Source organism: Limulus polyphemus, unplaced genomic scaffold (assembly GCF_000517525.1).
Source record: "Limulus polyphemus unplaced genomic scaffold, Limulus_polyphemus-2.1.2 Scaffold106, whole genome shotgun sequence".
NCBI classification, from domain to species: domain Eukaryota; kingdom Metazoa; phylum Arthropoda; class Merostomata; order Xiphosura; family Limulidae; genus Limulus; species Limulus polyphemus.
The window spans coordinates 176,517-204,160 of NW_013665716.1; the positions used below are offsets into that span (position 1 = coordinate 176,517).

General features: G+C 32.0%; 1 protein-coding gene across 1 annotated transcript in view; it reads right to left on the reverse strand.

Moving 5' to 3' along the window:
• Positions 1-6: 6 nt before the first annotated feature.
• LOC106470610 (conserved oligomeric Golgi complex subunit 4-like) overlaps positions 7-27,644 on the reverse strand; it is a 36,272-nt gene continuing 8,634 nt past the window's right edge. Inside the window, exons 7-22 of the mRNA XM_013931177.2 lie at positions 23,407-23,563; positions 22,613-22,719; positions 22,107-22,153; positions 20,628-20,724; positions 19,532-19,574; positions 19,132-19,250; positions 18,070-18,155; positions 14,151-14,373; positions 13,020-13,082; positions 11,311-11,367; positions 10,548-10,694; positions 8,682-8,774; positions 7,610-7,711; positions 3,900-4,028; positions 2,465-2,556; positions 7-1,376 (exon numbers count right to left, since the gene is read on the reverse strand). Of these exons, the coding sequence (XP_013786631.1) occupies positions 1,334-1,376; positions 2,465-2,556; positions 3,900-4,028; positions 7,610-7,711; positions 8,682-8,774; positions 10,548-10,694; positions 11,311-11,367; positions 13,020-13,082; positions 14,151-14,373; positions 18,070-18,155; positions 19,132-19,250; positions 19,532-19,574; positions 20,628-20,724; positions 22,107-22,153; positions 22,613-22,719; positions 23,407-23,563 (1,605 nt within the window). The 3' untranslated portion in view covers positions 7-1,333. The remainder of the gene's footprint in view (positions 1,377-2,464; positions 2,557-3,899; positions 4,029-7,609; positions 7,712-8,681; positions 8,775-10,547; positions 10,695-11,310; positions 11,368-13,019; positions 13,083-14,150; positions 14,374-18,069; positions 18,156-19,131; positions 19,251-19,531; positions 19,575-20,627; positions 20,725-22,106; positions 22,154-22,612; positions 22,720-23,406; positions 23,564-27,644) is intronic.

Genomic DNA, 27,644 nt, shown 5'->3' on the forward strand with positions numbered 1-27,644 from the left:
ATCTTTGCAAAGACAGTAGAGCTCTCTCTATTTTCTTGTCAAGCTACAAATTACATATCACAGCAAACTATGATGACTTCTACTAATTGCTATTCCATAACTTGACGTTTTAAATAAACAACTGTGTAAACATTTAAGCCAGCTGTAATATTTAACTTATTAACATCTTATGTCTTTATAAAGACACAGAAGCTATCCAGTAACAGACATTACGTTCCAAAAAATATATATTTAGTTTTAAATCTGCAATATGTTTTCCAACATGGTATATAATGGTAAAATAGTTTAAATAATCTGTCTGTATGGAACAAAATGACTTTCCATGCATACAAAACTTACAGATCATTTGGTATCATATTATATATTTTTTTTATTCCTGGAAGGAAAAACAAAACAAAACAACTTTAATATTACATACTTTAAGAATCAGATATAGACTTTCTATTACCATACAGGTAACATTTGCTACCTTAGTTAAATAACTGGTAGTGTATGAGTGAAGTATGGGTGCTTCCAATAACAAGGAGTATTCCTAATACCCACTTTTATCTCTAACAAATAAATAGACACTGTTTACAACACTTTTTGGAAACAATGAACAGATTACCATTTTCTGGTTCATACTCATTCAGTTAATAAACTTCATATCAGTTCATACACCAGAAGGAGGCCCTGCTACAATCAGTACCTAATAAATCATTGACAAAATAAATCTACTGTATTGCCTCTAATTATTGCCCCTCCCCCCAGTATTTTTATAAAGCTCATGTTGTGTTATAGCAATAGTAATCCAACATAGAATCTACTTTTACTACTGTAATTTTGATTTGAAAAAAAAAGAACAAACACACACACACACAGTTATTAGCTTGAAATAAAAAAACACGTATGAAAAACAGAATCTGAAACTGCACAAATACTGCAATTAGCACCCCCCCCCTGCAGTTTACAACACCCCTGGGGGTGTTAATTAGAGGCAATACGGTATCTCACTGGATATGCAGTATTAGACAAAAAAATTTCAAGAGTACAATAGTCATATATAACAAAATAAATCCTTAAAATGCTCATTAATGTGATACTTTTTAAGCTATACACACTTGTTTAAGTGTATTTAATAGGGTAAGAGGAAAATATCATCTATGAACACGCATTTAATGACTCACAAAGTTGTAATATTATAATAATAATTGACCTGCTACAACTGACACCAGTGCACTCACATCTAATACGAATGGCAGTTCTGTGGACTCCAGGAATGTTGTGTTATGTATGTAAGGTTTGCACATTTCTATCCCTTCAACAGCTGTGAAAAACAGTATAAAAGTACAAATCACAGTTTTAACTTCTTGATGTCTTCTTTCTTGAAGTCAACTCTAAATGGAAAGAAAACAAAGTTAATTTTGTAAATTATAAAGTTTTTGTAAAGAAAACTTATTTGTATACTGGAACTTCTTAGTCTTTAACTAATATTATATACATATACACTTTTGATGAATAATGTAATTATTACATTTCTTAAGAGTAACAATATATTTTAATCATCATTATTCACAGTACAATTATCATTAATGCCTTAGAACATAATTGGCATCTTTCTTGGATGATATGTTTAGCACTGGTTGGTTAATTTACATTTGGTATTTCTCATGAGGTAATTATGCAATTACAACTATTATTGTCATATTTACTTTTGTGTTTGGCTAAAACAACATTATTCTCCACTCTTCAGCATTCTAATGTCAACATTCATGACTGTCATTTTCCCTATAGTACCTCTAATATCAAAGTTCTCATGAACCTTGACATCAGATGTACTTATGTCATGAAACTATGATAGCCATGTTTCTGTCATGAACCTTGATATTAGAAGTACTTGTGGTAAAAGTGAAATCATGAACCTTTGTATTAGAGGTACTGTGAAAAACATTACAGTCATACCTATGGATAAATACTTCTGTTGGCAGGAATATGTGGAATGAAACATACATTAAATTTCAAAGTTAAACAGTTGGCAAATGTTGATATTAAATAGAATATAAGATGAAAACAAGTTGTTTCAAAGCAAAAATATTCACACCAGCTTAGCTAAAACAATTTAGAGTTGAAATTGACTAAAGTTTATAAACTTGATTTTACTTTCATTGATAGAGAGTAGTAAATATCACTTTATGTAAATAGAAATGATTTATGGTGAGGTATAAAAGACCAATGAGACAGATCCTTACTTACTCAAATTACTTAACTTTACGGTTTAGTAACTTTTCCTAAGTTCATACTTATGTTTGGCTTGAGTGTTTGGTAGCTTACCTAAGTTCATATTCAACTTTGACTTGTAAGTTACATATTCACATTTGACTTGAAGTTTGTAATTTACCAAAGACCATTAAAAACACTGACATAAAATCTTGTTAACAACTCATATTCAGAACAACGAATCTGGAACTGAAATTTTATTACTTACCTCAGTTTTAAGGCAGTTCGTACTTCAGTCGGAGTCAACCTCCATGTTAAACTTCCAGGGTCGGATCCCCATATATCTAGAATTTCGTTTACCTGATAAAAACAATGTTGTAAAAAATATTTAGTTAAAAATATCTACTTACATAGGGTGTACACTAACACTTCAGAATAACATTTTCAATCATGTGCAACTACTGTTTGATGATTTTATAACAAAAAAGTTAAAGAAACATGAAAAAAAAAGCACCTAGGATACTTTAAAATCATTCCAAACTATCATGTGTGCAAATTTTGGAGAATATTTGCACAATTCTAACTCCATTACCAATTTTTGCCATGGCCTGACTACTTTTCATATTAATACAGAAAGAAGTATTTATGAAACAGTGGCCACTTGTCAGAGGAAAAGGAGGCCATACCTCCTCAAAGATTTAGAACAAAAAATATTTCTTTGTTTTGTATATTAATATCCATATTTTCTTTGTTTTGGGTGTAAAATTCTCAAAAAGTTGCAAATTTTGTAGCAACATACTCAAAGATCTTCTTGTCCTGCTCTATGCCATTCAACAAGGTCACATCTTTTGGCTCGGTTATTTATTTATCTGTATAATTTCTCTATGCTGCAATAGAAACATTGAAAGCAGCTGAGCCTTCTTACAAAGTTTAACAAATATTTCAAAGCCAGGCACACAGATAATGTAGCCAATGAGAATTTAGGTTTTTAAAACAACCAATGAAAATCATTCTAAGAAAAGTTTGCAAACATGAGGAGCACACAAGGTCACAGTGATCAGTGACTAGTACAAATTTAATGACTATGTGATTATTCATTGTTTTTAAGGATAGCAACAATTAAAAGTTAATTTCATTAAATAATATGCAGTGACTTGGTTAAGAATTATGACATTTTATCTTGATTTGGTGGTTATTTCATCTTTTCAGTTTGAACAATGATGACATAACCAACATTTTTGCAGCTCTGATGGACTGACTACTCAAATTCACTTATAAATAAATTGAGATACTTACAGTAAGTACCTGTTTTACCATTCTGTATTTTTGGGGTGGGGTTAAAGTATCACAGTCTCCTACTCAATATTAACAGTAAGCTGCCAATATTATAAAGAGTCTAAAGATTAACAATTTTCACAGCCACAAGTAGTGGCTACTTTTTTTGAAAATAAATTCCCTACATTTATCTCTCTTTTTTAATACTTATATGAAATGTAACATGTTCCACTAAGCAAAATCTTTTTTCTTTTACATGTCAGTTTAGATAAACCAAAGGGCTCTATGTAAAGTGTAATATTCTTCATACAGTATACCTAACTGTTACACAGTTTGATTTTATTTCTGTTTATTTAGCTGCTGCTAATGTTATCATAATTGACACTATAAAGGTTCTTTCAAAAAATAAAACTGGAAATTAGTCATACCCTCTCCAGGTTTAGAATCGTAGCTATCTGAGTTAGACGAGCAAACTTGTCTCGAATGGTCCACGTAGTTATGGAGGTTAAATATGTTACCAATGCTCTCAGCTCTTTATCAAACTGAAGACCTCCAAGCTAAGAAATTATGAAAAAAAGTTTGACTTAGAATTAGGATATAGATTTGGAATGAAATGATCATTAAGTGATATAAATCTAAAAGTTAAAAAGAGACACTTCTAGACAGAATCTCAGATATTAAAATATAAACAGTACAAAACACTTACAATGTGATTCTAGAAAAGAAAAAGAAAGCTAACGCTTTATTTATAAGCTGAGTTCTATATTATTATTTGTTATTCACTCAAACACTCTGGAAACTGGGTGTGGTAAGGACCCACTAGTAGAATCTGGGGTGTAATGCCCATTGGGGAGTCCTGAGGAACAGTGCTCTGGAAATAATGCCATAGGTGAATCAATTTCCCTAAATTTTTAAAAGCAAACCAATCCCGCTTTATTCAATCCAATGATTGGCAGGGGCGAGCAGGATCTCATTATGCTTTACTCATGATAGTCCATGAGTGGTGATCCAGCATAGTACAGTAATACCACCTGGTCATCCTCTAGGTGGTCTTATAAAACACCTCATTTCTACAGAGTCTGTTGCAACCTGTATAAAGTATACTGAATTAGTGGTTGCTGGTGCAGAATTGGTTTGATAAAAGCACACCTGTCTGGGCAACACTCGCTACAGAGTGGGATCCTGTGAAAAATGAGGTTAGGGACCCTGAAAGGTAAAGAAGAGACAAGAGTAGCAATGAAAATACACACCATACTATATAATCTAGAGGATGTGGTTAATACAGCTATAGGGACTAGTCGAAAACCCTCAGATGACGATACTGCCAGATCATGCAAATAATGGAAGATAAGAGTATTGGGCGAGTCTACATACCAGCCTGCACAATGTCCTCTAGTGGGCAATTCAACCGGGTTGCTAAGGTAATAGAATTGTGACAAATCTGATGAGATGTGACTCGCAGAAGTCTCTTCACCTTCAAAAAGAGCCCAGAACAAGCGATACGGATCAATTTCATACCTACCTCATCAATATAACCAGAGATAAATCCTGGGAAACTGAATGATCCCAATGAATAAAGTCATTGTCTAACATATCTAAAGGCACTAGTGCAGGTAACATAACACATCAAGACCGTCACTGGATATAACAAAAATGATCGAGATCTGATTGGTCATAGAAGTGAGAAATAGTGATCAGATGAATCGGTGAAAAGGATTTATCCCCTTCCCTAGCTGTCAGTGTCTTAGAGAAGAAGAACTAGTCTGAGGACATAGGGAAAATGGTAAAGCATTCTGTGCACAATCAACACAAACCACTCCAGCCAGTGATGTCTGTAGGTCAGCAGCAATGAAATATAAATCTTTAGGGAAAGCTGATACATGGCACATGAGGCTAAGGCTCAAATGGGTGTTGAGAAAGGTCACGTAATGCCACCTTAATATACCAGTTGGGTAACTGAAACGGGGACTCAAAGAATTTTTTGTCTCGAGTATCAAAAGGTAGTCGATAAGACTGCCTTACACAGGACGATTGTGGAAGATGCAAAAACCCTTTCCAGAGCCAGATCAAAAAATGAGTTATGGTTGGCACTTCTGATCGAAGTGGGCTCAACCTCCTCTCAATACACCATTGCCAATATGTGTACCATTTCCATTGATAAAAGTCCATCATGGGACTAAGCAAAGACTGAACAAGACAGATACATAGCAACCTTAGAAATTACACCCTGACACCATACGAAGGACTGCATAACATCTATACCTTCAAGTTTGAGCTTCTGGATAGCTGGGTGTATGATGTCAGATCATAGTTGCCTCTGCAGAAATGGCCAAAGAGGAAGTGGAAGAGGTGGGCACAGAAGCACAAACCAGGGTTTAGCTGCCAATCTGGTGCTATCAACAGGACCCAACAATGGGTTGGAATGAATCTTAGCTAGTAACTTGGGTACCATATAAATCAGTTGAAAGGCTTAGAGTTGCAATCCTATCTCATCCTGATGGGATGCATCTATTGTCAAAGCTCAAAGATGAGGTATCATAGACCAAATTGCCAGTAGTTTGGTGTTCCAATGAGTGGCCAACCCACCACTCACCAGTGTTTCAAAATGAGAGCCTATCCAATAGAAAAACCTCGTGATGCAGCATCTATTCTGTCGGAAGAATCTGTTTAGGTCGAGAAAATTGATCTACAAGCTAGTAGGGTGATATGATAGTAGTGGTCCCAAGATAGACAATCCATGGTTTAAAAACAAAGTACCCTGGACCAAGTGCCCCCTCAAAGGGAAATGCAAGACACCACCATAGAATTGTAGGAGTGAAGTCTGACGATTTTTCCCTTAATAAGCCCAGACCATGAGGCATCACCTTTCGAACAGCAAGAAGGTCTAAAACATTGTGTAGGGAAGCTTCAATGTCCATGCATAGACCCTGGAATGCCAGACTGTTGAGATATGCACTCCATCCCTGAAGCAAGGCATCCATGAAGAGATGGATCTCTGGACGAGCTGGTGGTAGAGGAACCTATATCTTAGTATTGTTCCAATCTTACAACCCCTCGAGATCGAAGAGAATGATCCTGAATAAGGAAACTGGGGAATCCATTGGTTGCATAAAGACCAATGAAGGGATCTCTTGTGAGCTCATCCTAAAAAAATGAGGGATTCAAGTGAAGCCCACATTCCCAAAAGAGAAACAACCATCTGGTCAGTGGGAGAAGGAGAGGTGAGAAAGAGTTGGACTTCCTGTTCCGTAGCTTGGAGCAAATTGGAGTTAGCTGAGCCTGACTGAGATACGCGAGGAAAAAAATACCCAAACTGATGATATATTGTGTTGATAATGAAGGTTGCTTTGGTTGTTTCCAAAAGTAGAATCTGGATGTGACATTCTGCCAATTGATGAGATGGTGCCAGCAGTAACCAGTCATACATGGAATGGTGTTTGCACAGGGTTTGAAGATGTATTTTTGTAGTATTTCTGAATTGGTAAGTGCAGAAGTAGAGTCATTTGAGGTCTAGATGTTCACCTGTTACTTATGCAGTTTTTTGTTTCTAAGAAAACCTAAAAGAAATGTTTTAAAATCATATAATCCAAACTACACCACTTAACCACAGATCCATGGACACTACAGGTCTTTAAGTCAGGATTAGTCATTCAGTTCACATCTTCACCACCATTATCCACCCAACCTGTGGTGTTTCTGTCTTCTGCAGGCCCTCAGTTTTGTTGGTTTGGGGTCAGGGAGAGAGTTGTACCAGTTCTTTCAGGGTTTTATTCCAGTCTGTCTGCTGGGCCCAAGAAGATAGGAGTTTGGAATACAGTCCTCGATCTTTCTCGTCTATATCAATTTCCTAAATCATCCAAGGTTCACATGTTAGTCATTCCTCACTCTGTGTCAGCATTTTATTACTAGGATTGTGAATGTCCAAGCTAGATATTGCTTACTCCTGTCTGCATATTTCCATAGTGGTGGTGTCCCACCACTTTATGCATTTTGTGTGCAATGGTCAGGTGCTGCAGTTCAGGGCTCTGACCTTTAGACTAGCATCGGTACCATATGTGTTTTGCCGAATTATACGAGTTTTTCTTTGTCACCTCCGTTTTGCAAGATTACTTGTCAGTAGATTAAACATCATACTTACTCTATTAAATTTACACTCCAGAACAGCTTTTTCTAGTTGTTTTGTCAATTCAGTTGCAAGAAGACTTACCAAAACATCATAATTACTGGATGATAAACTGACCTAAAGATGAAATATGAAATTAGTCATTTGTTCTGTTTAAAGGATCCACCTGTGTATTATTTTTACTATTTAATACTAATCAACCTTAATATATTAGTAAAACAAATACATCTTCCTTCTAACTTATTTATAAAACTCAAGGTGAATTCACATTTCCTGTTTTACATGCTATATAAATACACAGATACATACACCATTTTAATTTTTTATTGTCTTACTACTATACCACAAGTCATCTTTACTTTGATATCAACATCCTGATAACACAGAAAGCATGATCATTTTACATTACCAAAGTCATTTTTACTTTGATATCACTGTCCTGATAACACAGAGAGCATGATCATTTTACATTACCACAAGTCATCTTTACTTTGATACCAACATCCTGATAACACAGAAAGCATGATCATTTTACATTACCACAAGTCATTTTTACTTTGATATCACTGTCCTGATAACACAGATAGCATGATCATTTTACATTACCACAAGTCATCTTTTCTTTGATATCACTGACCTGATAACATTAAACTTGAGATTGTATGAGTTGTGTATGAATAGCTGTTCTATAGATGTTTGAAGTGGACAATGTTTAGATTTTAGTGCCTAAGCTTACCCATTTTAATAGTTAAGTGTTAGATACAAATTTTAAAGTGAACAGTTCTTTTAAAACATTGTATAAAAATCTCTTGAAATGTGCACTAGTTCAGGTACTCTTTAGTAATTAAAAGATTTGGCTAACATCAAATGTACGGAAAAAGATCTTTTGTCAAATTTACAATAGTATATAAATTGCTTGTTTTAGTGTAATCTACACAATGGGATATCTGCATTCTCCAGTGTGGCAAACTGTACTGGGAAATTTAATGTTGTACGTTTCTGAAGTTACAGCTGACCTACTAGGGAATAGAGTTTAATACTCAGCCACTTTACCTAGATCTATACTCTCAAGGATAGAAATACTTACTTTAAAAGAATTAAGAGTTTCATCAATCTTCATAATAAAATCTTGAATAAAGCTTCTTAATCCATCATTTGCTTCATACTGAGAGAACTTTTCCTAAAAATTTCAAAATGTAGGAATATATTGGTGCAGAAAAATCTACAATTAAAATTAGGGGGGGGGGGAGATAATGTTCAATAAGAAAGTGAAGTCCACAGCAGAAACATAATGTTTCTGGTTATTTCATTTGTTAAACTAATATAAAATTATGAGGACAAAATTATATAAGATTAATAAGAAAAAATCATTACCTTCTTTTGTGGTTAAATATTTTTCATCTAGTTAAGTATAAGAAGAAGAAAAGTAGAGTTTAAATATATGAGTTATGTTTTCTAATCTTGTTTTTAAAAAGATAAAAAGCAATTAATGAGCAGGAAGATTAAAAATATAATCTCAGTAACAAATTCAGAGATACATAACATTAAATGAATATTCAATGTTTGAAATTTGTGTAAAAAAAATAAAAAAACTTTCACCTCAGTAGTAAATACTGGACTGGCTCAAATCAATAAAAGTTACATTAACTAACCATTCAATTAGGACCTCTAAACACACATACAAGCAAAGAGAACATCTAATTTGTTAGCATGCATAAGATAGATCAACAGGTAATGTGTCAAGAGATTTTTCTGAACTCAAGAAATGCAAAGATATAGCCTGTTTGTTTGTTATGTTGTATTTTATGAGTAGCTACAAGAGAAGTATCTGCACCAGCCAATCCAAATTTTGAAGTGACAGACTAGAGGAAAGGCAGAAAGTTAATACCACCAACTGCAAACTCTTGAATTACTCTTGTCAGACCGAACAGTAGAATTTGATTGTCACTCCCACAGTGTATTCACACTCCCAAAGACTTTTGGCAGTAATGGGACATGAGCCACAGAACCTCAGCTCCACAGCATGGCATGCTAAATGCTATGTGGTGCTCAGCCCAAAAAATATAAAGTAATATGCTAGTTAGTTTACAAGACAATGGGTAACAAACAACAATAATCTCTTCAACTTTCAAAAGAGTTAGATAATGAGTGACTATTAAACAGAGGCATAGTTATGAAAGACAATTTCTTCAACTGGCTGTTAAAGACAGAAGACATGGGAGTATCATAACACCAAGAATTAAAAATGGAATACTGACACTAGGAAATTTAATGGAATACTTGTATTAAAACAGTTCAAGTTCAATTCCTAAACTACAACCTTCATGACATGATGGTCATGTAAAATAACAAATGATAAAATTCAAGAAAATTAATCAAACAAACTAAAAGCTTAGAATTTTAGGAATAAATCTCACATTGTAAGTAACAAAACTTAACATTGTTACTTTTTTGAAATAAAAATGCACAATCTAATGCAAAGTTTGATATAATTATTTTAATGCATAAATTAAGAGAATATGTCCAAACTACAAGATGAAAAAGTTAATATGACAACCACAGTAAAATACGAAAAATTTACCTCCAACACAATATTATATTCAAAGAAAAAGTTTAATTATTGCTAAAAGTAATAAGTTTCATAAAAACAATAAAATATTAAATACTTTATGCCAGTGTTAAACATGATAACTGATAATTCTACTCCTCACCACTATTCCATAAAAAAAATAAAATAGTTTATTTCAGTAACAAGATTGAATGCCAAGATTACAAGATTATCCGAGTAAAAAAAAAGTAAACATATCTCAATTTATTAAAAAATACAAGACAGTTAATCTAGAAACATTAAATAAAATTAAAAGAGCAAAGCTGAAGATGATTAATTTTCACACCATGTTTTCAGCTAGTTATGCAAACTTTGAAAAGCTTATATTCAAGACAGCTGTCTCACCTCAGAAACCTCATGATTTGTTGATTTAAATTTCTCCACCCATGTTTCAATGCAAGGAGTGACTGCTTTTTCACACAGTTCAGTCATTCCAGTGTTAAGAATCAGCTGGAACTTGGTAGTTACAGAACTTAAGTCTGAAATACCACTCTGCAAAAGGACAATGCTTATATTATGTCTCCGTTACTCTACAACACAAGAGTTTATTGATAATAAATAGAACACTTTATACAACCAGCAGATATCTTTATCTATCCATGTTAATTTCTGGAAATATTTATTTACTGATATGTTAAATAATAAAATGCTAAAGGCATCCCAATAACAAATATTAAAAAATAATACAAACAACTAATACAATGGGATATAGATAGTGATTTTTAAACATGCATTATGCAATCTGGTCAGTTTTTTGCTGTTGTAAACAAAGCACCATTAGGACATGATATGCAAAATACTTAAGGTAATACCTATTAAATAATTTATGCCCATTATTTATTTTAATATTGAGACTTTTTTTTTGTACTACCTGACATCTGTTTCCTGTCAAAATGGGCCTCTCAAACTAATCAGTCATTTCTACAAAACATTTTAGGTAACCTTTGCAATTGGTATCTTTCAAAATTGACTTGTTGAATTAATTAGAATTTATATTTAGAATACTATAACCTATTTTTTACCACCCAGTCAGATCGGGAACTTAGCTTTAAGATTGCAAAAGATTTTCATTTATATAAAATATCTTATTTCTAGGTTTGAATCACACCTCTAATTTTGCCTTTTCTTGTTCTGTTGAGTTTGGAAAGCTTTTGCTGGCTTCCTCCTGTTGAAAAAGTCTTGGAATTAACTATTGATCAATCTTCAAAAACAAGATAACTCAGCTATCTTGTTTTTACTGCACTTGTGTTAATGTTATTATTGAATGATGCTATACAGTCTTTTTATTTTTCCTGTAAAGAACATATTTTGTAAAGTCTGGATAGTCAATTGTTCCAAAACTTTGTACAATTATTAAAAATAGAGAAAACAGATATATAAATGTAGTACTAGCTCATGTGGTCAAAAACATGTTGTTTCTGACTGTATATTCTTACAAAAAATTAAAAAAATAAAAAGCCAATATTCATTAGGTGATTTTATGGGCATCAAATTTAATGATGTTTACAACAATTCACAAATCTCACTTAAAAGAAGCTAAAAGTAAAAATACAAATCAACAATTACCCTATTTACTCTTCCCAAAATTTTTGTCCTTCATATTCTTAACTACAATGCACTTTGTCAAACATGCAAGTAATAATACATTTGTAATTTTTGGATAATGATGTTATTGTGTTTACAATATACTTTACTTTGACTATTTGTTAACTACAGAATTTTAGATTAATTTGAACTGGTACAGCAACTGTTTGATAATTTATTGTGGTTGTCCTGCACCATACAGTTGCTTTATATTACAGTTTTATAATGTTTGTGGTCCCTATGGTGAGAAGATACTGAATTCTTTAATAATTTAAGTTTCATTATTATTGTATCTTATTTGTTCTTGAAAGTTCCTTCTTTATTATAAGATCAAGAACAATACTTACTGATAAGTATGCTTTTTTAAAAAATGAAATCTATTTGCAGCTATAATTAAGTTGTTCTTGACAGAAAGATCCATCTCAACAACATGGATTAATAAACTTATTACAGGTATGATTTTTGATTTAATGATAAACATGTTTTCTCCTTCCCAAAAAGACACCACTTTAATCTTTCCAAGTCATGAAGACTTATAATAAGAAATAAGTTTCTACATGGTTGATAGTGTGAACTTTTACACGGGTGAGAAGGAAAGACAGTTTAAATATGTAAAAAGAATACCATATTCTCTTTCACATTTTATGACCACAAGACACTCGAGTGTTCTAAAATTTTTAAACTTTTTAGTTTAAACCACAGCAAAACTACATCTACAGCTGATGATATTACAAACCAACATTAACAAAAAAATCCAAGGTAATTGTAATTACATTAATTTGTAAAGTTATTCATCATACGTACAAATTTAGATAGGTTATTTAAATATGGTGCAATTGTATCTCTATCAATGAAAATTCATTGTGTTTATGTGGTATGTAAACTGATCATCTTATACACAGACTTTTAGTTTGTAACAAATTATAGCAATAATCATGTAACATTAGAACTCTACTGCAGCTATACATATGCAACTGGAAATAACCTACCCAATAAACAGTTAAAACTATGACAATTAAAATGGATGTGCGATCATTTAAAACAATAAACAGCTCAAGAAAATATTATGTTTAATCTTAAGAGGGTAGTCTAAAAAAGAAGTGTAACTTCTATACAGTATTTGAACACTAAATAAGCAGTGAATGGTATTATCCACAACTACAACAGTAACTTTGTTTTGAATACATACATGTAAAGATGCATTCACATGAAATGAAAACATAGAAAGTATACCTCAAGTTTCCTTCTTAGCATTCGTATGTATTCGCATGCCATTTCTGCATTATCCAGTGTTTTCTAGAAATATGATAAATAACGTCAGCATCAGCACTGTTGGAACTACATAATTAGGGAAAAAATGATCTTACAACAATTAGCTTCAGCAACATCCCATTGAATAAAAAATTGGTTTCCTAAAATACCCTTAACAAAAAATACTTTTGAAAAAAAAAACAACACCTAGCATTTCTGAAATTAATTAACTAGTTATCTTATATAATATAATATTCCTATAACTGCAGTTCTAAAACAGTTTCATAATCCATTATAATACCAAGGCCCTTAAGAGCTGTTCAATGATTTTTTTCAAAAATGTCAAAAGTTAATTCTGAAATAATCGCACCTCCTGGAGAGTAATGAGACCTTTTATCTTATTTACTCACTATATATACAAATATTTCAGTGTATACTACTTAATGAAAAAAAAACTTTTCAAAACTGTAACTCCATGCCATAGGATATGTACTTAACTCCTTTTTTGAGGTTAAACAAGAAATTAATAGAAACAAGCTATAATTAGCTCCACATATCTACAGTACTTATATAACGTTTTACTGCACATTATCAGAGCTTAATTATATTAACACCATTCACAGATAGCAGGAACTCCCTCAAAGCAGTTTAAAGTCGTATCAAGATTGTCCACACCCTATTCTGACATAAATATAATTATTTCTTTTCATTGTAATATATTTCGATTTTTTTTATTTAAAGATAAAGACTTAGTTTTGTTGAATTTTGTCTGATTGGTCATACATGAACTGACATGATTAGACTCCTAATAATTACATGAAATACTGAACTAAACATACAAATATAATGAACAGCTTAATCTTCTGTACAATTATTTTTCTATAATTACATATCAGAATTTGTTTACTGTTGTTGAAAATTGTGTTCAAAATATAGTAAAACATTATACTTATAAGAACACATTGAACAATACAAAGAATACAACTTGATGAAACTATAAACTTATATAATGTAATACTTCTCTTACTTCAGTATTATTATTTTTTAAGTCAAGATTAACAATTAGTAACACAAGTTACAATTCATTAGAATTAAAGTCTCTTTCATGCGTACCAGGTATACTGCACGAGCTTTTTCAGTATCTGAAGCCTGAAGGCGACCTTGTTGCAGACTGGACTGTATGACATTAATTGTTTGGGCAAGGTCTATACCTCCAGAAGGAAAACCTTGGCGTATACGCCCATTCAGCACATCAAAGAATGTTTCTTCCAACAAAGAACATGTGTGGTTTAACATGGCACAAACACAGTCTACACTTGAGCTTGATAATGATCTCCTAGAAAAAAAATAAATAACTGTGTTTGAAAAAAAATAACAAGAATTTATCTTTAAACAGACACTAGTATTTGTTTAGAGAAAAACAACAGGGACTGATATTGAAACAGATAGTAGTGGTTTGTTTAAAGGAGAAAAAATAACAAGGTTTTGTTTTGAAGCAGACAGTAATGTATTATTTTGAAAGACATGAGAGACTGATCTTGAAACGGAAACTAGTGGTTTGTTTGAAAGAGAAAAATGACAAGTATTTATCATGAAACACACAATATTGGTTTATTTGTAGAAGAAAAATAAAGATTTGTCTTGACAGTAGTGGGTTTTCTGAATGACAAAAACAATAAGAATTCATCTTCAAACAGACAGTTCTGGTTTGTTCAAACATCAAAAACAACAACAATGAATTTTGAAACTCAGTAGCAATATGTTCAAATGTGAAAAGTAACAAACAGAAAAACAACAACTGGTTAGTTTAATATAAACAGTTTGTTAGTATTAAAAGTAAAGTTTCTAATAACTGAAGTTAATATAACTTTAAAATAACCACTGAAAACTGTTACACTATCCTACACTCTTAATTACATATCTTGCATTTGTTGCTGGCACTCACTACTGTCACAGCTAATGATTCATGTAAACAGAACTTTCTTTGTTTCTAAAGCTGCTACTTCAAGCACAAATATATGCATGTACTTCAAATTAAATATCAATTGAAAGTGGGTACATATTTTTAATAAGTTATTTTAAAGTATTAAATACATAATAATGAAAGAGATAGGAAAATGAATTTTGCTACACCTAACTATAACATTGAACAGAAGAAAAACAACAAAAATTAATGGAATATTTTTATTTTTCTAAGGCTTCTTTCTCATATCTACCTCTCTATAATAAAAATGAGCTTCTAGCTATAAATACAACATGAAAGTAATTATTTTGATAATAAAGTTAGGAATAAATTACCTTTACTCTCCAGACAATAGCAAAAAAATTATTTCAGCCACTGTTTCATTTTTGTAGCTTCAACAAGGCTAGTAGTACAAGAACCACTAGAACATGTGTTTTAACTCTTTGACTACAGAGCTATGTGCATTACACCTACTACATAACCACCAAAGTAACCATGAGATTAGTCATACTATAACTGTTAGTAATGTAGATGTATCATTACAAACTTTCTCAGACTATCAGTACACATTACAAGACTTTCATACACAAACTATCAGGTTTTTTAATTAAGTATTATGATTTTTCAATTAAAGATTTGCTCATGAATTTTTGCTTTCAGAATGTTGACTATCCAACATTCAAAGTGATTAGTGATTTTGATTTTAATACTAAAAATACTTTTATTCATCTGAAAAATGTCACATTTCATTTGCATAATCTGTAAATAGAGTTCAATCAAACTTGATTAATGTCATGAGTGGTATACCTCAGTACTCCATGTTAGGGCCTCTGCACCTTTTGATTTAGATAAATGACATAGATGAAGGAATGATCAATGAATTTGATGATGGTATAAGGTTTTGGATGTTGCTGGCTGTGAGGAAGATGCTGCTGCTTTACAAAAGGATTTAGATTTGGTTACTTGGACAAATAAATGGTAGATGGCTTTTAATCTTAATTCTTGTGGGAATTCACAATTTGAATTATGAGTATAATTTTGATGGGAATAACCTTAACAGTGTTATGGAAGAAAATGAGCTTGATGTTTTGATTGATCAGTTTCTTAAGCCATTCAAGCAGTGTGTTGTTGCTAGTGGCAGTTGGGTAAAGAGAATTTCAGGTTCTATTTATAAAAATATTGAATACAAGTCTAAAAAGGTTATAATTTCATTGTATAAATCACTGGTTAAGCCACATTTGGAGAATTATATTGGGTGCATTAACTTATGAAGGACATTGAATTGTTGGAAAAAGTTCAGAAGAGGGCTACTAAGATGATACCCGAGATGGAAAGTTTGTCATATGAGGACAAGTTAAAATCCCCGAAATTGTTTTCTTTTCATAAAATAAGCATTAGAGGGGATCTGACTGAGGTGTTCACGATTATCAAGAGAATTGATATTGTTAAAGCATCATCTTTTGCATACTTAATGGTGAGAATGATAGAACTAGGGGATACAAATATTAATTTTGGCAGAGTAGGAGAGATTTTCAGATGAGACAGTTTTACTTTTTCTAACAGGATGATTGGCCTTTGGAATGGGTTGTTTCAGATCTGGTGGATGCAGTTAATTTAAGGTAGCTTAAGGAAAAGCTTGTAAATATGTGAAAGATAAAGGCTGGCTTTGACTGCTTTATTTTTATTTGAAAGTTTAGTTTAGTGGATGGGAAGGCGTAAATGGACCAACAAGTCCCTTGTTGTCTTTAAATTATGTACATGTACATGTTTCTATGTAAATATAGTTTCTTAAGAATAAATAACATGCTATTTTATTTGTATGTATTGTTTGAATATAATAAGCTTAACAATAATAATCAATAAATAAGGGATTAAAAATTTGAATATTTTGCTGTCATCTAACATATTCACTAAATCTAACTAAGGTTACTGGATGTCTTGTTATAAAGGAACATTTCTATAGTTTTCAAAGAAATATCACTGAAGATGAAAAATTTTTTAGGAATGAAAAAAAATTCCTAAATAAATTATGAATAATATTCCCAAATCTGTGGTTTGCTCCTATGTAATCTAAAATGCCTATAAGATTCTTTTATTCACCCTATAAAAATGAGCAGAGAGACAATATCTTGAGAAACTACAGATTGCAGTTTAAACCACTTTTTTTTTACTTTATATTGACACAGATAGATTTTAATGTACTCTATCTAATTATACTGATCCACTGGTGATAGTTTTTTTCAGCACTGAATGTCATTAGTAATTGTTCACACCACATATTGTATCATCATAAATGCATGGCAATAAAATACTAAAAATAAAACCACTAAAACAGAAGGAAAATCAAGTTAAAAAAACAACAAATGAATCATTATATTTTTAAGGGATGATAGTTTATTAGGAATATAAATCTTATATTTTGTGATGGGCAGAAAAATATTCTAAAATAAATCAATAAATGTGTTGTTTGGAGGAAAAACTCCTCAGAATTGTACAGAAATGAAAGTTGAAATATTAACAATATTTTTATATTTGAGATAGCTAGAATTATTATTTCTACTTAAATTTTGAAATTTGATATGTAGATGTACAGTTGACACTTGAAAGATGCTCACCAATCATAATAGGGTTAACTGTATCATAAACTCAAATTTATCATAACTCATGACAGTTTAAACACTTTCCTTAACTGTGTCCTGTATTAGAAACTCAAATCTTTCATAACTCATGACAATCTAAACACTTGACAGTTCCTATTACAAATTCAAGCCATCTTTAATTTTGAGATGCTGGCAAGAGAGAAGGCAGCCATCAGCAGTCCTCACCACCACAAGTTCTCTGTCTGGCTCTTTGAACCAAAAAACAGGATTGACTGTTATTTTTATAATATGTCTACAGCTAAATGTGCAGAGCATGATCTGTAGCATCACACCTCAAACTGCAGACTCTCCAAACCACAACCTGACACTGACTTTAACCCATGTCCAGACCCACAAATATTAGTTAAAAGATCATACAAGTTTTACCCATATGTCCAATTTTAGTTTTTTTTAAAGGTGAATATCTTACCTGATACATTTCTTTAAAATAAAAAACACATCATCTACCATATTGGAGGTTTGTGGATTTTCTTCTTTTCTGTCCAAAATGATAGCCTGTGAGTGAAAAACAAATTCATGTTATAGTTTTTTGTGTATCTTCTGGCACAATAGTGGTGTTGTTTTACAATATTTGGTTATGACTACATTGAACAATACACATAATTCCGTTGTGGTTTATAAAGGAACATTTTTATTACTAATAGTTTCATTATAACTGTAAGTTCTTTATTCAGCCTCTAATTAGTAGTTCAACCATTACTATTAAAACAAAATTTTGAATCTAATACTGAAGCTTTTATCAAGCTGTATGCGTAGATATTTGATTTACCATATGAGTGACAGCATTAAACTTATTTTCTGAATAAATAAAACTGCACAGCATTTTCATGAACACATTAATTAGCACAAACATATAAAAGAAAAACATAATACCTCACTATTTTTTTAAGGGAGGACACTTGTTATTATAAATATCTGTCAAACATAAATACTGTACAGTGTAATGAAGTGAATGCTCTGCTGAAATCAAATCTTGTCATTTATAAAATACAAGTTTCTTGTAAAAATTTCCGAAGCGTAGCAAACAGAATCCATAGTGTAATACTTGACTTTTGGATAAATTGAACAATTTCTATAAACATATGGCAAAATAAAAAATTAAAGTAAACCCTCACTACAAACCCTTAAAGTTAACAGTTTCTGGTCTGCATCTTTTCAATAAAAAATTCAGGCCTAAGTTTCCATACAAACAACGTATGAAAAATAAACAGAATTTTGAGCAAATACAAGAGACTCTGGGTTAACATCCTCTCGTTATTTTCCAACTAACTCTTTCAGTCAATTATTTCTAGTTAATTTCTTGATCAGCACCTCCAGCTACATTAATTAAAACATACCTTACTGACAGACTCACACATGAAGTACTTCTCCATTGTAATGTATATGCCAACTAACTCTTTCAGTCAATGTTTTAAATTATTTCTAGTTAATTTCTTGATCAGCACCTCCAGCTACATTAATTAAAACATACCTTACTGACAGACTCACACATGAAGTACTTCTCCATTGTAATGTATATGCCAACTAACTCCTGCATGGCTCGACTTAACTCACAATCTTTAATTAATACAGACAGCCTTTTCAGTTGCTCTGAAAAAAAGGAATTTTGTGATTAAAAAAATACAGAGGTTATCCAAAGTCATTCTAAGCTTAAAAATAAGTATTACAGAAAACTGATTTGTTATACACATAAAAATATATTTAGTCTACAGAAATCATAACAACATAGCTAGTTCTCAAGATTTTCAGATATCTTCCTTCTTTTGATTATAGAATACATCAACAAAACCTAATTTAACACTACATTTTTACCAGATTATTATTTCAAATATAAACGATTTGTATTATAAGAAAATAGGAATAATTAATACCTTGCTTTACATCTTCTTCTTGAGATGCCACTTCAATATCTCCCTAGACATTTCCAAAACAAAGAGTTCAGCAATTAAGCTTATGACATTAATTCATATAAAGAGTTATTTTGAATTTCTAACCATCAACATGCTTATGATCACAACATTCTAGTGGTTTGGTAATAAAGATAACTTATAACAAACATATATATGCATAAATAAATAAATAGCACTTATTAGTTACATTAATTGTTAATAAGTGATTAAAATCAACACCATAAAACAATAATGAACTTAATATAAAATAAGCATTAACTAAGCTTTAAGGGTAACTGCCTTCCCACAACTTGCTGGAGACAGTGAAAGGCAGGAGCTGAGACATTGTGGGTGTAATCACTCAGCTCCATAATCTTGATTGACTTCCCATAATAGCTGTCTAGTTTATCATCAGTTTTTGGATATTGTCTGATAGATGGGATATCCCCAACGCATTTGGGTGCTATTACCACGGGCATTATCTGTTACGACATCAAGTTGACATGCTTATTTTATATATATATACATATATATGCATTTATTAGATGAATATCAAATTTGTAGTATATTATTACGATATCTAAATCCAAAATTAAAAAAGTATTCATGAATTACAAACAAATATTACACACATATAAATATATATATAGACAGGTATTATCGCAAATACACTTTTAAGCAAGATTTTTCAGAAACTTTTAATGAGATATAATTTGATTTTTCTAATATTACTTCTTGCACTACAAAAGGTACATTAAAATATATGTCTCAGTACAAGACACACTAACTAGTGAACTTAAGAATAGAAATAATACTCTGCAGCTCCAAAGTTGTTTCTTAGCAGCTGTAGTCTTTTTATTTAAAGTTTTCTCAAGTACTCAAATTTCTTCGTAGTAGACAACCCTCTCACGGAGAATGAATGTTTCAAATGTGCTTTTTCTTTGTTAGTTGATAAATGCGAGTAAGAATATGAAGTTTAAGACCAACCTACAAATGTTATATTGCATTTCAAAATATAAAATTGTAAATAAATTTAAAAATTGATAATCTGATAAAATAATACGAGCAATTTTCTTACTGAAACACGGCGCCGAATGAAACGCATATAAAGCTCTGCTCGAGTGTTAATCAAAGTCATTTCAGTTAAAAGCACATCTAACTCCCTTGGATCTAACCTACACGGAAGAAAAAATAAGATTTAAGAATAAATAGATTAAAAACATTGGTGGAAATTGTACGGTGGTGGGGGCTGCCTAACAAACAGTACACCCTGACTTCATAGTACACAAAAATAATCTATCAAAATTTTTCTACACACCCAAAATTCCTGATGTGAGGGATAGATCTGATTCTGTCTACATTGTGATTTAAATAACACTCACAATCAGTATATCATTAAAGATAGACTTATTCACCCTTTTGTCCCCCAAATATAAAAGTCAAACTCTACCTATGATTAAAAAAGTGAACATTTCTCTGTTTCACAGATACGAAAATGTTCTACAATAACCTCTCAGATAACTGGATGTCCACGAAGAAGCACAAAATTAGATTTTTGAAAGAAATCATAAGAATCTTTTTTTTTTATTTCAATATTTTTTTTTATATTCTTCAATTCACCTTTGTGAATAGAAAGGGTTAAAAGATTTATTCAGAGTTTTGTTAAAAATGTGCAATAATGACACACACAAAAGTCAGAAATATGACCTACAATTCATGAGATGAACAATAATATTTTTCTAGAGCTTACTTTTATGGACAGGACTCGCAATAACCAATAAGATGTTCTAGAATCTGCTAATGTAGGGAAGACTGATAACAAGAACTACTGGGAAATATATCAGATAAATAAGATAATTACTCTAGGGACTCCTGGTTTGGACAAGACTAGTACATAATTAATATACCTGTACCATTTATTAAATAAATAAGAAAGTTAAGCCACAGCTTGACATATATCTTAATAATAGTAATAATAATATAAAACAAGTTCACAAAATCAGGCCATTAATTTCTTTTTAAAAAATCACATTAAGCTTAGAAAATAGTTAAACCAATTTTCAAATATTAATCATATACAAATTCCAAACTACAAAACTAATGATGTGACATCAGCTATAAAACTTATGATTTGGTAATGCTACTCCAGTATTTAACTTAAACATGATACGAAAAGGAAACAACCTTTCTAGCACAGGACTTAGATAATACTACAGAGTCACAAACTTACAACTTAGTTAATTCTGTCTTTTTATATGTTTTAGGAAATTTTAGCATGACAATTCTTAATGTATTACCTACTAATGTCAGAAGGTGCAAATAAAGCAAAATTATGCAAATATATGCTGGAAAATTAAACAATTAGGTATGAACCTTTTAAGATTTTGTTTGTAGTAAATAAAATATGTAGTTTCATACTATTATTTGGGTTGGGTAAGGTTATAGTGCTTTTATATAAAAATAAAGTGTAAACAGTTCTATATTGAGAAGTCATATTTAAGTATTTTATAAAAGACTCATTTAACCACCTAGAATATTAGCAAGTAATGATACCTACTTTTCCCCTTCATTTGGATTTTCCACCAATTTTGCCACAACTGCTGCCTGTTATAAAAGTATATTTGCTCCTGATTAGATTTCAATTGTAACTCATACACTTTTCAATTTTCATATATATATTCAACTGCAAATTTACTTTTAAAACCTGAGTACAAGTATGAGAAGGAAGTAAAGAAGATTGGTTGAATTGAATTACAGTAAATATATGCAAGAACAACAAAAAACAAGCTTTAACAATTTTCTTGTAAGATGTCAATTCTGTCAGAAAGCATAGAGATCACCAGAATTACCAGATGTTGCCCACAAACTTTCCACAGTACACATGATGTTCTAAACTACTAATGTTTATCCACAACATTTAGTCAACCCACACTTTGAACCATCTGAATCAGAAATTCTTGCAACAGTAATCCCACTAAAGTAAAGGTAAAAGTTATACAGTAAATTCATTTTATTGCATTTCACTGCTTTAGGTTTCAGTCATTCCACTCAAGCAATCCTCACCTTATTTGCAAAACGTCTGTTTAATTTGAAGTCATCCAATATTTTCTTAACCTGCCGATCACATTCTTTCTGTAAGATCTCAATAACACTCAGTAGTCTGCCATGACCTGAAAGAAGGAAAAAATAACATTCAATAGTCTGCCATGACCTGAAAGAAGGAAAAAAATAACATTTACTAGTCTGCCATGTGCTGAAAACATAACACACCAAGTAATTTGCCATAGCCTGAAATAAGAAAAAAATAACACTCAATAATCTTCCACAGCCTGAAATAAGAAAAAATAACACTCAGTAATCTGCCATAGCCTGAAAGAAGAAAAAATAACACTTAGTAGTGTATCATGAACACAGTAAAAAGTCACTATTTCCATGAAATTAGTGTTATATACTTCAAATCTAAAGAACAAAACTAATCATTTCTCATTCTTAACTACTCAAATCAAATTATTAGATTACCTTAGTAAAACAATTCTGATCATAGGAAGGTATAAGAATGCAACTCCACAACAATGATAAATGTTATTTCAACTGAAAATTTTTATGATAGGGGTTTGTAGTTCAGTGTCTTATTACTCATTACATTACAGTACTTGCAGTAGCTCAATGATTACAAGTTTCCTCTGGTAAAGTAAATACTAGTAAAGTATGCACAATTTGACCAAACTATCATGCACACTGTTTTAACCATAAATTGTGTTCTAACTTTAAAAGGTATTTCTAGTTTGCTTCAATTTTCAACAGTCACTCTCATGTAAGAAACTGTTTGATAACTAACCACTACTCAATAAACTTACCATAATAAGTTTCTACTAATGGTTGATGGATTTCCACTATTCTTGCAATACTTTCAAACAACAAAGTTAATGTGTCTGCATATATAACATTTGCTCTCTTTTCATTGGGATCAGAGCTCTGAGCACTTTTAAGATTCCCCTGAGCAGCCTCAGTAACCTGAAATTAAGATTACTTACATTAACATTATGCTACTTTCAAAATTTGTTATTAATATTTACTCTTATTCAAAATAAATTGCTTATATTATATGAAAAAATAAAACACAAATAGATAAAGCTTTTATGTGGAAGTGAAAGTGAGTGCTCAACACAACAAGTACAGCATTAAAGTAATACCCGTGGGAATGCAAGACCCTCAGCAGTACAGAAATGTAGCGAGTACACTCAAACATTACAAGATCTTATCACTCCTTCAATATCTTTGGAAAATAACTGGCAAAATCTTAAATTGAACCAACAGCAACTGGCATGGAACCTTGATTTTTCATAATGGGTTAAAATTCAAGGAAATTGTGTAAATATTTAAAATATTAAAATACTCAAACAATCAACATTGTATAATAAACAGTACTGTGTATTATACAACATTGATCATTTGAGTATTTTAATACAATGAAACCTCGATTTTAAACACCCCAATTTAAGGCGAATTCGGATATAACTAGATGGGTCATTAACTCTTTCGACACGGGCTCGGTCCCTGAGACAAACCTCGTAACCATAACCTCGTTATAGTTTATATACTAATAACTTTTAATATTTTAAGTGTATCTTTACAAAACCCTGATTTAGCAGACCCCGCTTGTTTCACGATGACATTTTATGGACTTCAACGATCGCGTTATAATGGGGCTACACTGTACTTGATTTTTCAGATTAATCCTAGTCTATTTAAATACTTAACCAAATATTCTAAATTTCCAAGATAATTAGCTGCATCATCCCACCCCTAAAAAAATTAATTCTCAGAAAATCTTACTAATATTTACCAATCCATAAACACTAGATATTCTAAGCTGTATAACAAGTCAAAACTTTGATCACATTCTCAAAGTTTACTCATTAGTTTTCAGAAAATTCCTCCAACAGATTAAAGTTTAGCTATTCGTTGATCCTATGGTTAGTGATTAATTAAAGTAGCAAAAAAATTGAAAAACAAAGAAAATGACAATTATATTTCAAGACACATAGTGGAGATTTACACCACATCAGAATTACCTTAAAAGCGAGTTCTTGGTCCTAACCTTAGGACAATTTTCAGTTGGACCAAAAGCTTGCTATTAAAATAGTTTTAATATTACATAAATTCATTTTATTTATCCTTATATTATTCTACTCACATTTCAAAGAAGACATTCAGTGGTGATAATGTTAACTCTAAATAACCAATAAAAATTTACTTCCAAAAAATGGTGGATTTTGAAGCCTCTTGTTTTTGTCTCTTTCATCACATTTGAATCCAACTACTTTTGTTTGACTTCAAAACTAAAAATTAGTTTCACAATGCCACAATGAATTCCATCATATTTGAAATCAAGAACTATCAGACTACACCACAGTCCTTCACCATGAGGCAACAACCCTAACCACTAGGCTATGCCTAAGGCTGTATATTGCTATTTGATATCTTAGAGTTTAATTGATTTTTGAATCTATGTGTTTTCCTAAAATCATGGACATTGCTTACTTAGTATATGCTACATATATAACCAGTGTGACACTACTTGAGGCATAAGGACCACAAACTTAAAATTTGTGCAAAAAAGTATAAACTAGGTAAAGTCATATTCAAATAGATCTGTAATTTCAACTATTTTAAAACAATGAGAAATACACTTTTTATTCACTTGGTAACCATTATAATTTACATAGAAGATGTTTACAGATTTGTTTCAATCCTTTATCTGTGAGTAGTCCAGCCTAGGAGTGTAAAAGGTAACATTGACATAAGTAATTACTTTCTTGTTTTGCATATTGCTATAGGTGTACCTAGAGCTCTTTTCTCAACTGTACCAACTCTAACTAGGATGCAGTACCCGTTACGTATCATACTAGTAAAAATTTTTAAAGACCATGTACAAGGATAATGCCTAATAAAAGTTAAGAATACTATGTTTATGTTTATTACTTTTCTGCTTTAAAACCAGTATCATCAAGTAATGTTTATTTTTAGTAGTCTTGTGAAAATTTGGACAGAAAAACAAGAATGATATTAGCTGTATTTTCAGCTTATGACAAAGTTTTGTGTTACGTTGTGTACATGATATATTTTCATGTATAAAAGTTTCAGATTAAAAAAGTAATTTAATTTTAAATTGTTGCACCTGAAGATATTATCATATTAACCAACAGATAGTATAATGTCTTCATTTGTGGCTTGTGTAAATCTGTCTACCATCCAATGCACAAAGAATCGTGAATTTTTGCAGTGGGCCATTCAAAATGTTGCGCACAAAATGCTTGCATCATATGGTGTCAACCACAGTCGCCTATGTTAATATCATGCGATGTCAACCACAGTCACCTACACTAGCATCATATGATGCCAATCACAGCCGCCTGCACTAACATCATATGATGTCAAATGCAGTTGTCTACACTAACATCACATGATGCCAACCACAGACACCTATGCTAATATCATATAATGTCAACCGTGGTCACCTATGCTAACATCATATAGACAGCCTGGTAATAGAATGAAAGCTATAATCTTCCTATACTAAAAATGTATTTCCAATAGGTACTTACCTCATCTCACAGATATAGCTATTCTCGTTCAGTGCTGCCCTCTATATGCAATTTTTTGCATGCCACAAGCCTTGCACTCCTATGTTCACAATGATTGTGGTTCAACTGTGTCTTGCATGCAAATTATCATGCAACAACCCTCCATCAATACGAGTATCACACACATCCTCCTAACGCATGTGACTCCCTCTATCTGATTCTAACAAACTATCACTACGAGTTTTGGCAGAAAATGTAAGCACCAGTATTCAGTGGGGAGGAAGAGTGAGAAGCATGAGAGGTGGTAAGTACCTATCAGAAATACATTTTCAGTATAGAAAAATTCTAACTTCCTATATGGTACATTACCTCCGCTCACAGATATGGCTAGAACTCCACATTGAATAGGTGGAGTGACTGGTGCAAGGGATAGAAAGAAGCATTCAAAGAATACCCTAAAAGGGGAGATCCTCATAGTAGAGGGTCATACATGGGAGATTGCACCACTTCTGTACCAGGTATATTCTATGCCAGTGTGAAAAAAGGTTTCACAGACATTGGTGGAAATTGTAGGAGCACATCAAAAAGGGAGAGAAAAATGGTTGGATAAGGATCCGAACCACCTTATATCAGAATCTCAATCCCTTTGAAGAAACATCAGAGAAGTAAATCTCCACAGACAGTAATGTTGGTGAGAGTAAAAAGGATGTGCCCCAAGGTGTTGAGTGGCTAGGACATGATGGACCGTACTCAGCAAGGCAACTGCTCCAAAACCCACTCCACAAGGAAGTGACATCTGAACGATCAGAATAATAAAGATATCCCCATATTGTGCAACAGACAGGAACTGCAGCAACCTGCATGTTCATCCACCATGACCCACAACACGTTAGTAATGAACATGAGGTTAATTGAGTGAGTGAACAGAAACACCAGTAATACATGTGTGAGAACCTATGTTGACTGGTCTTGCTCTGAATCCAAAACCCAGCCATCTGGAACTAACATCCATGTGAGGGTAGGATGAGGGATACCAATCGAAGGGGTGAACTGCAAGTTTGATGGCTCACTCCAAAATTACAACATCCCTGCAGATAAACCCATTCAGAGATGGAGCATCAAATTGGAGAACATATTGTCATCTACACCAGCAGAACACCCTGCCCTACTCTCAACTGACTGGATTCATTATTGTTTGTATTGTATATCACTATCACATTCAGGAGTATGCCTCCATGGTCCACCACCCCAGTAGCTTAGAACTGGAAAGTGGTAATGACTCCCAGACTCCACTGGAAGGAAAAAAGAAAACATGGTGAAGAGTTCAGAGGAACAGCAACACTGGAGACAGTGCAACGGGTGACCAGGAAAACTCTATTTTGAAATGCAGACTACTCCTGATTTATTCAATCTAAGGAATGGCAGGGATGGGCAGCTATCTTATGCTTTACCCATGAAGTTGTATGGGTTAGTACGGTCCAGAACGGGTATATTAATGAAGCAAATAT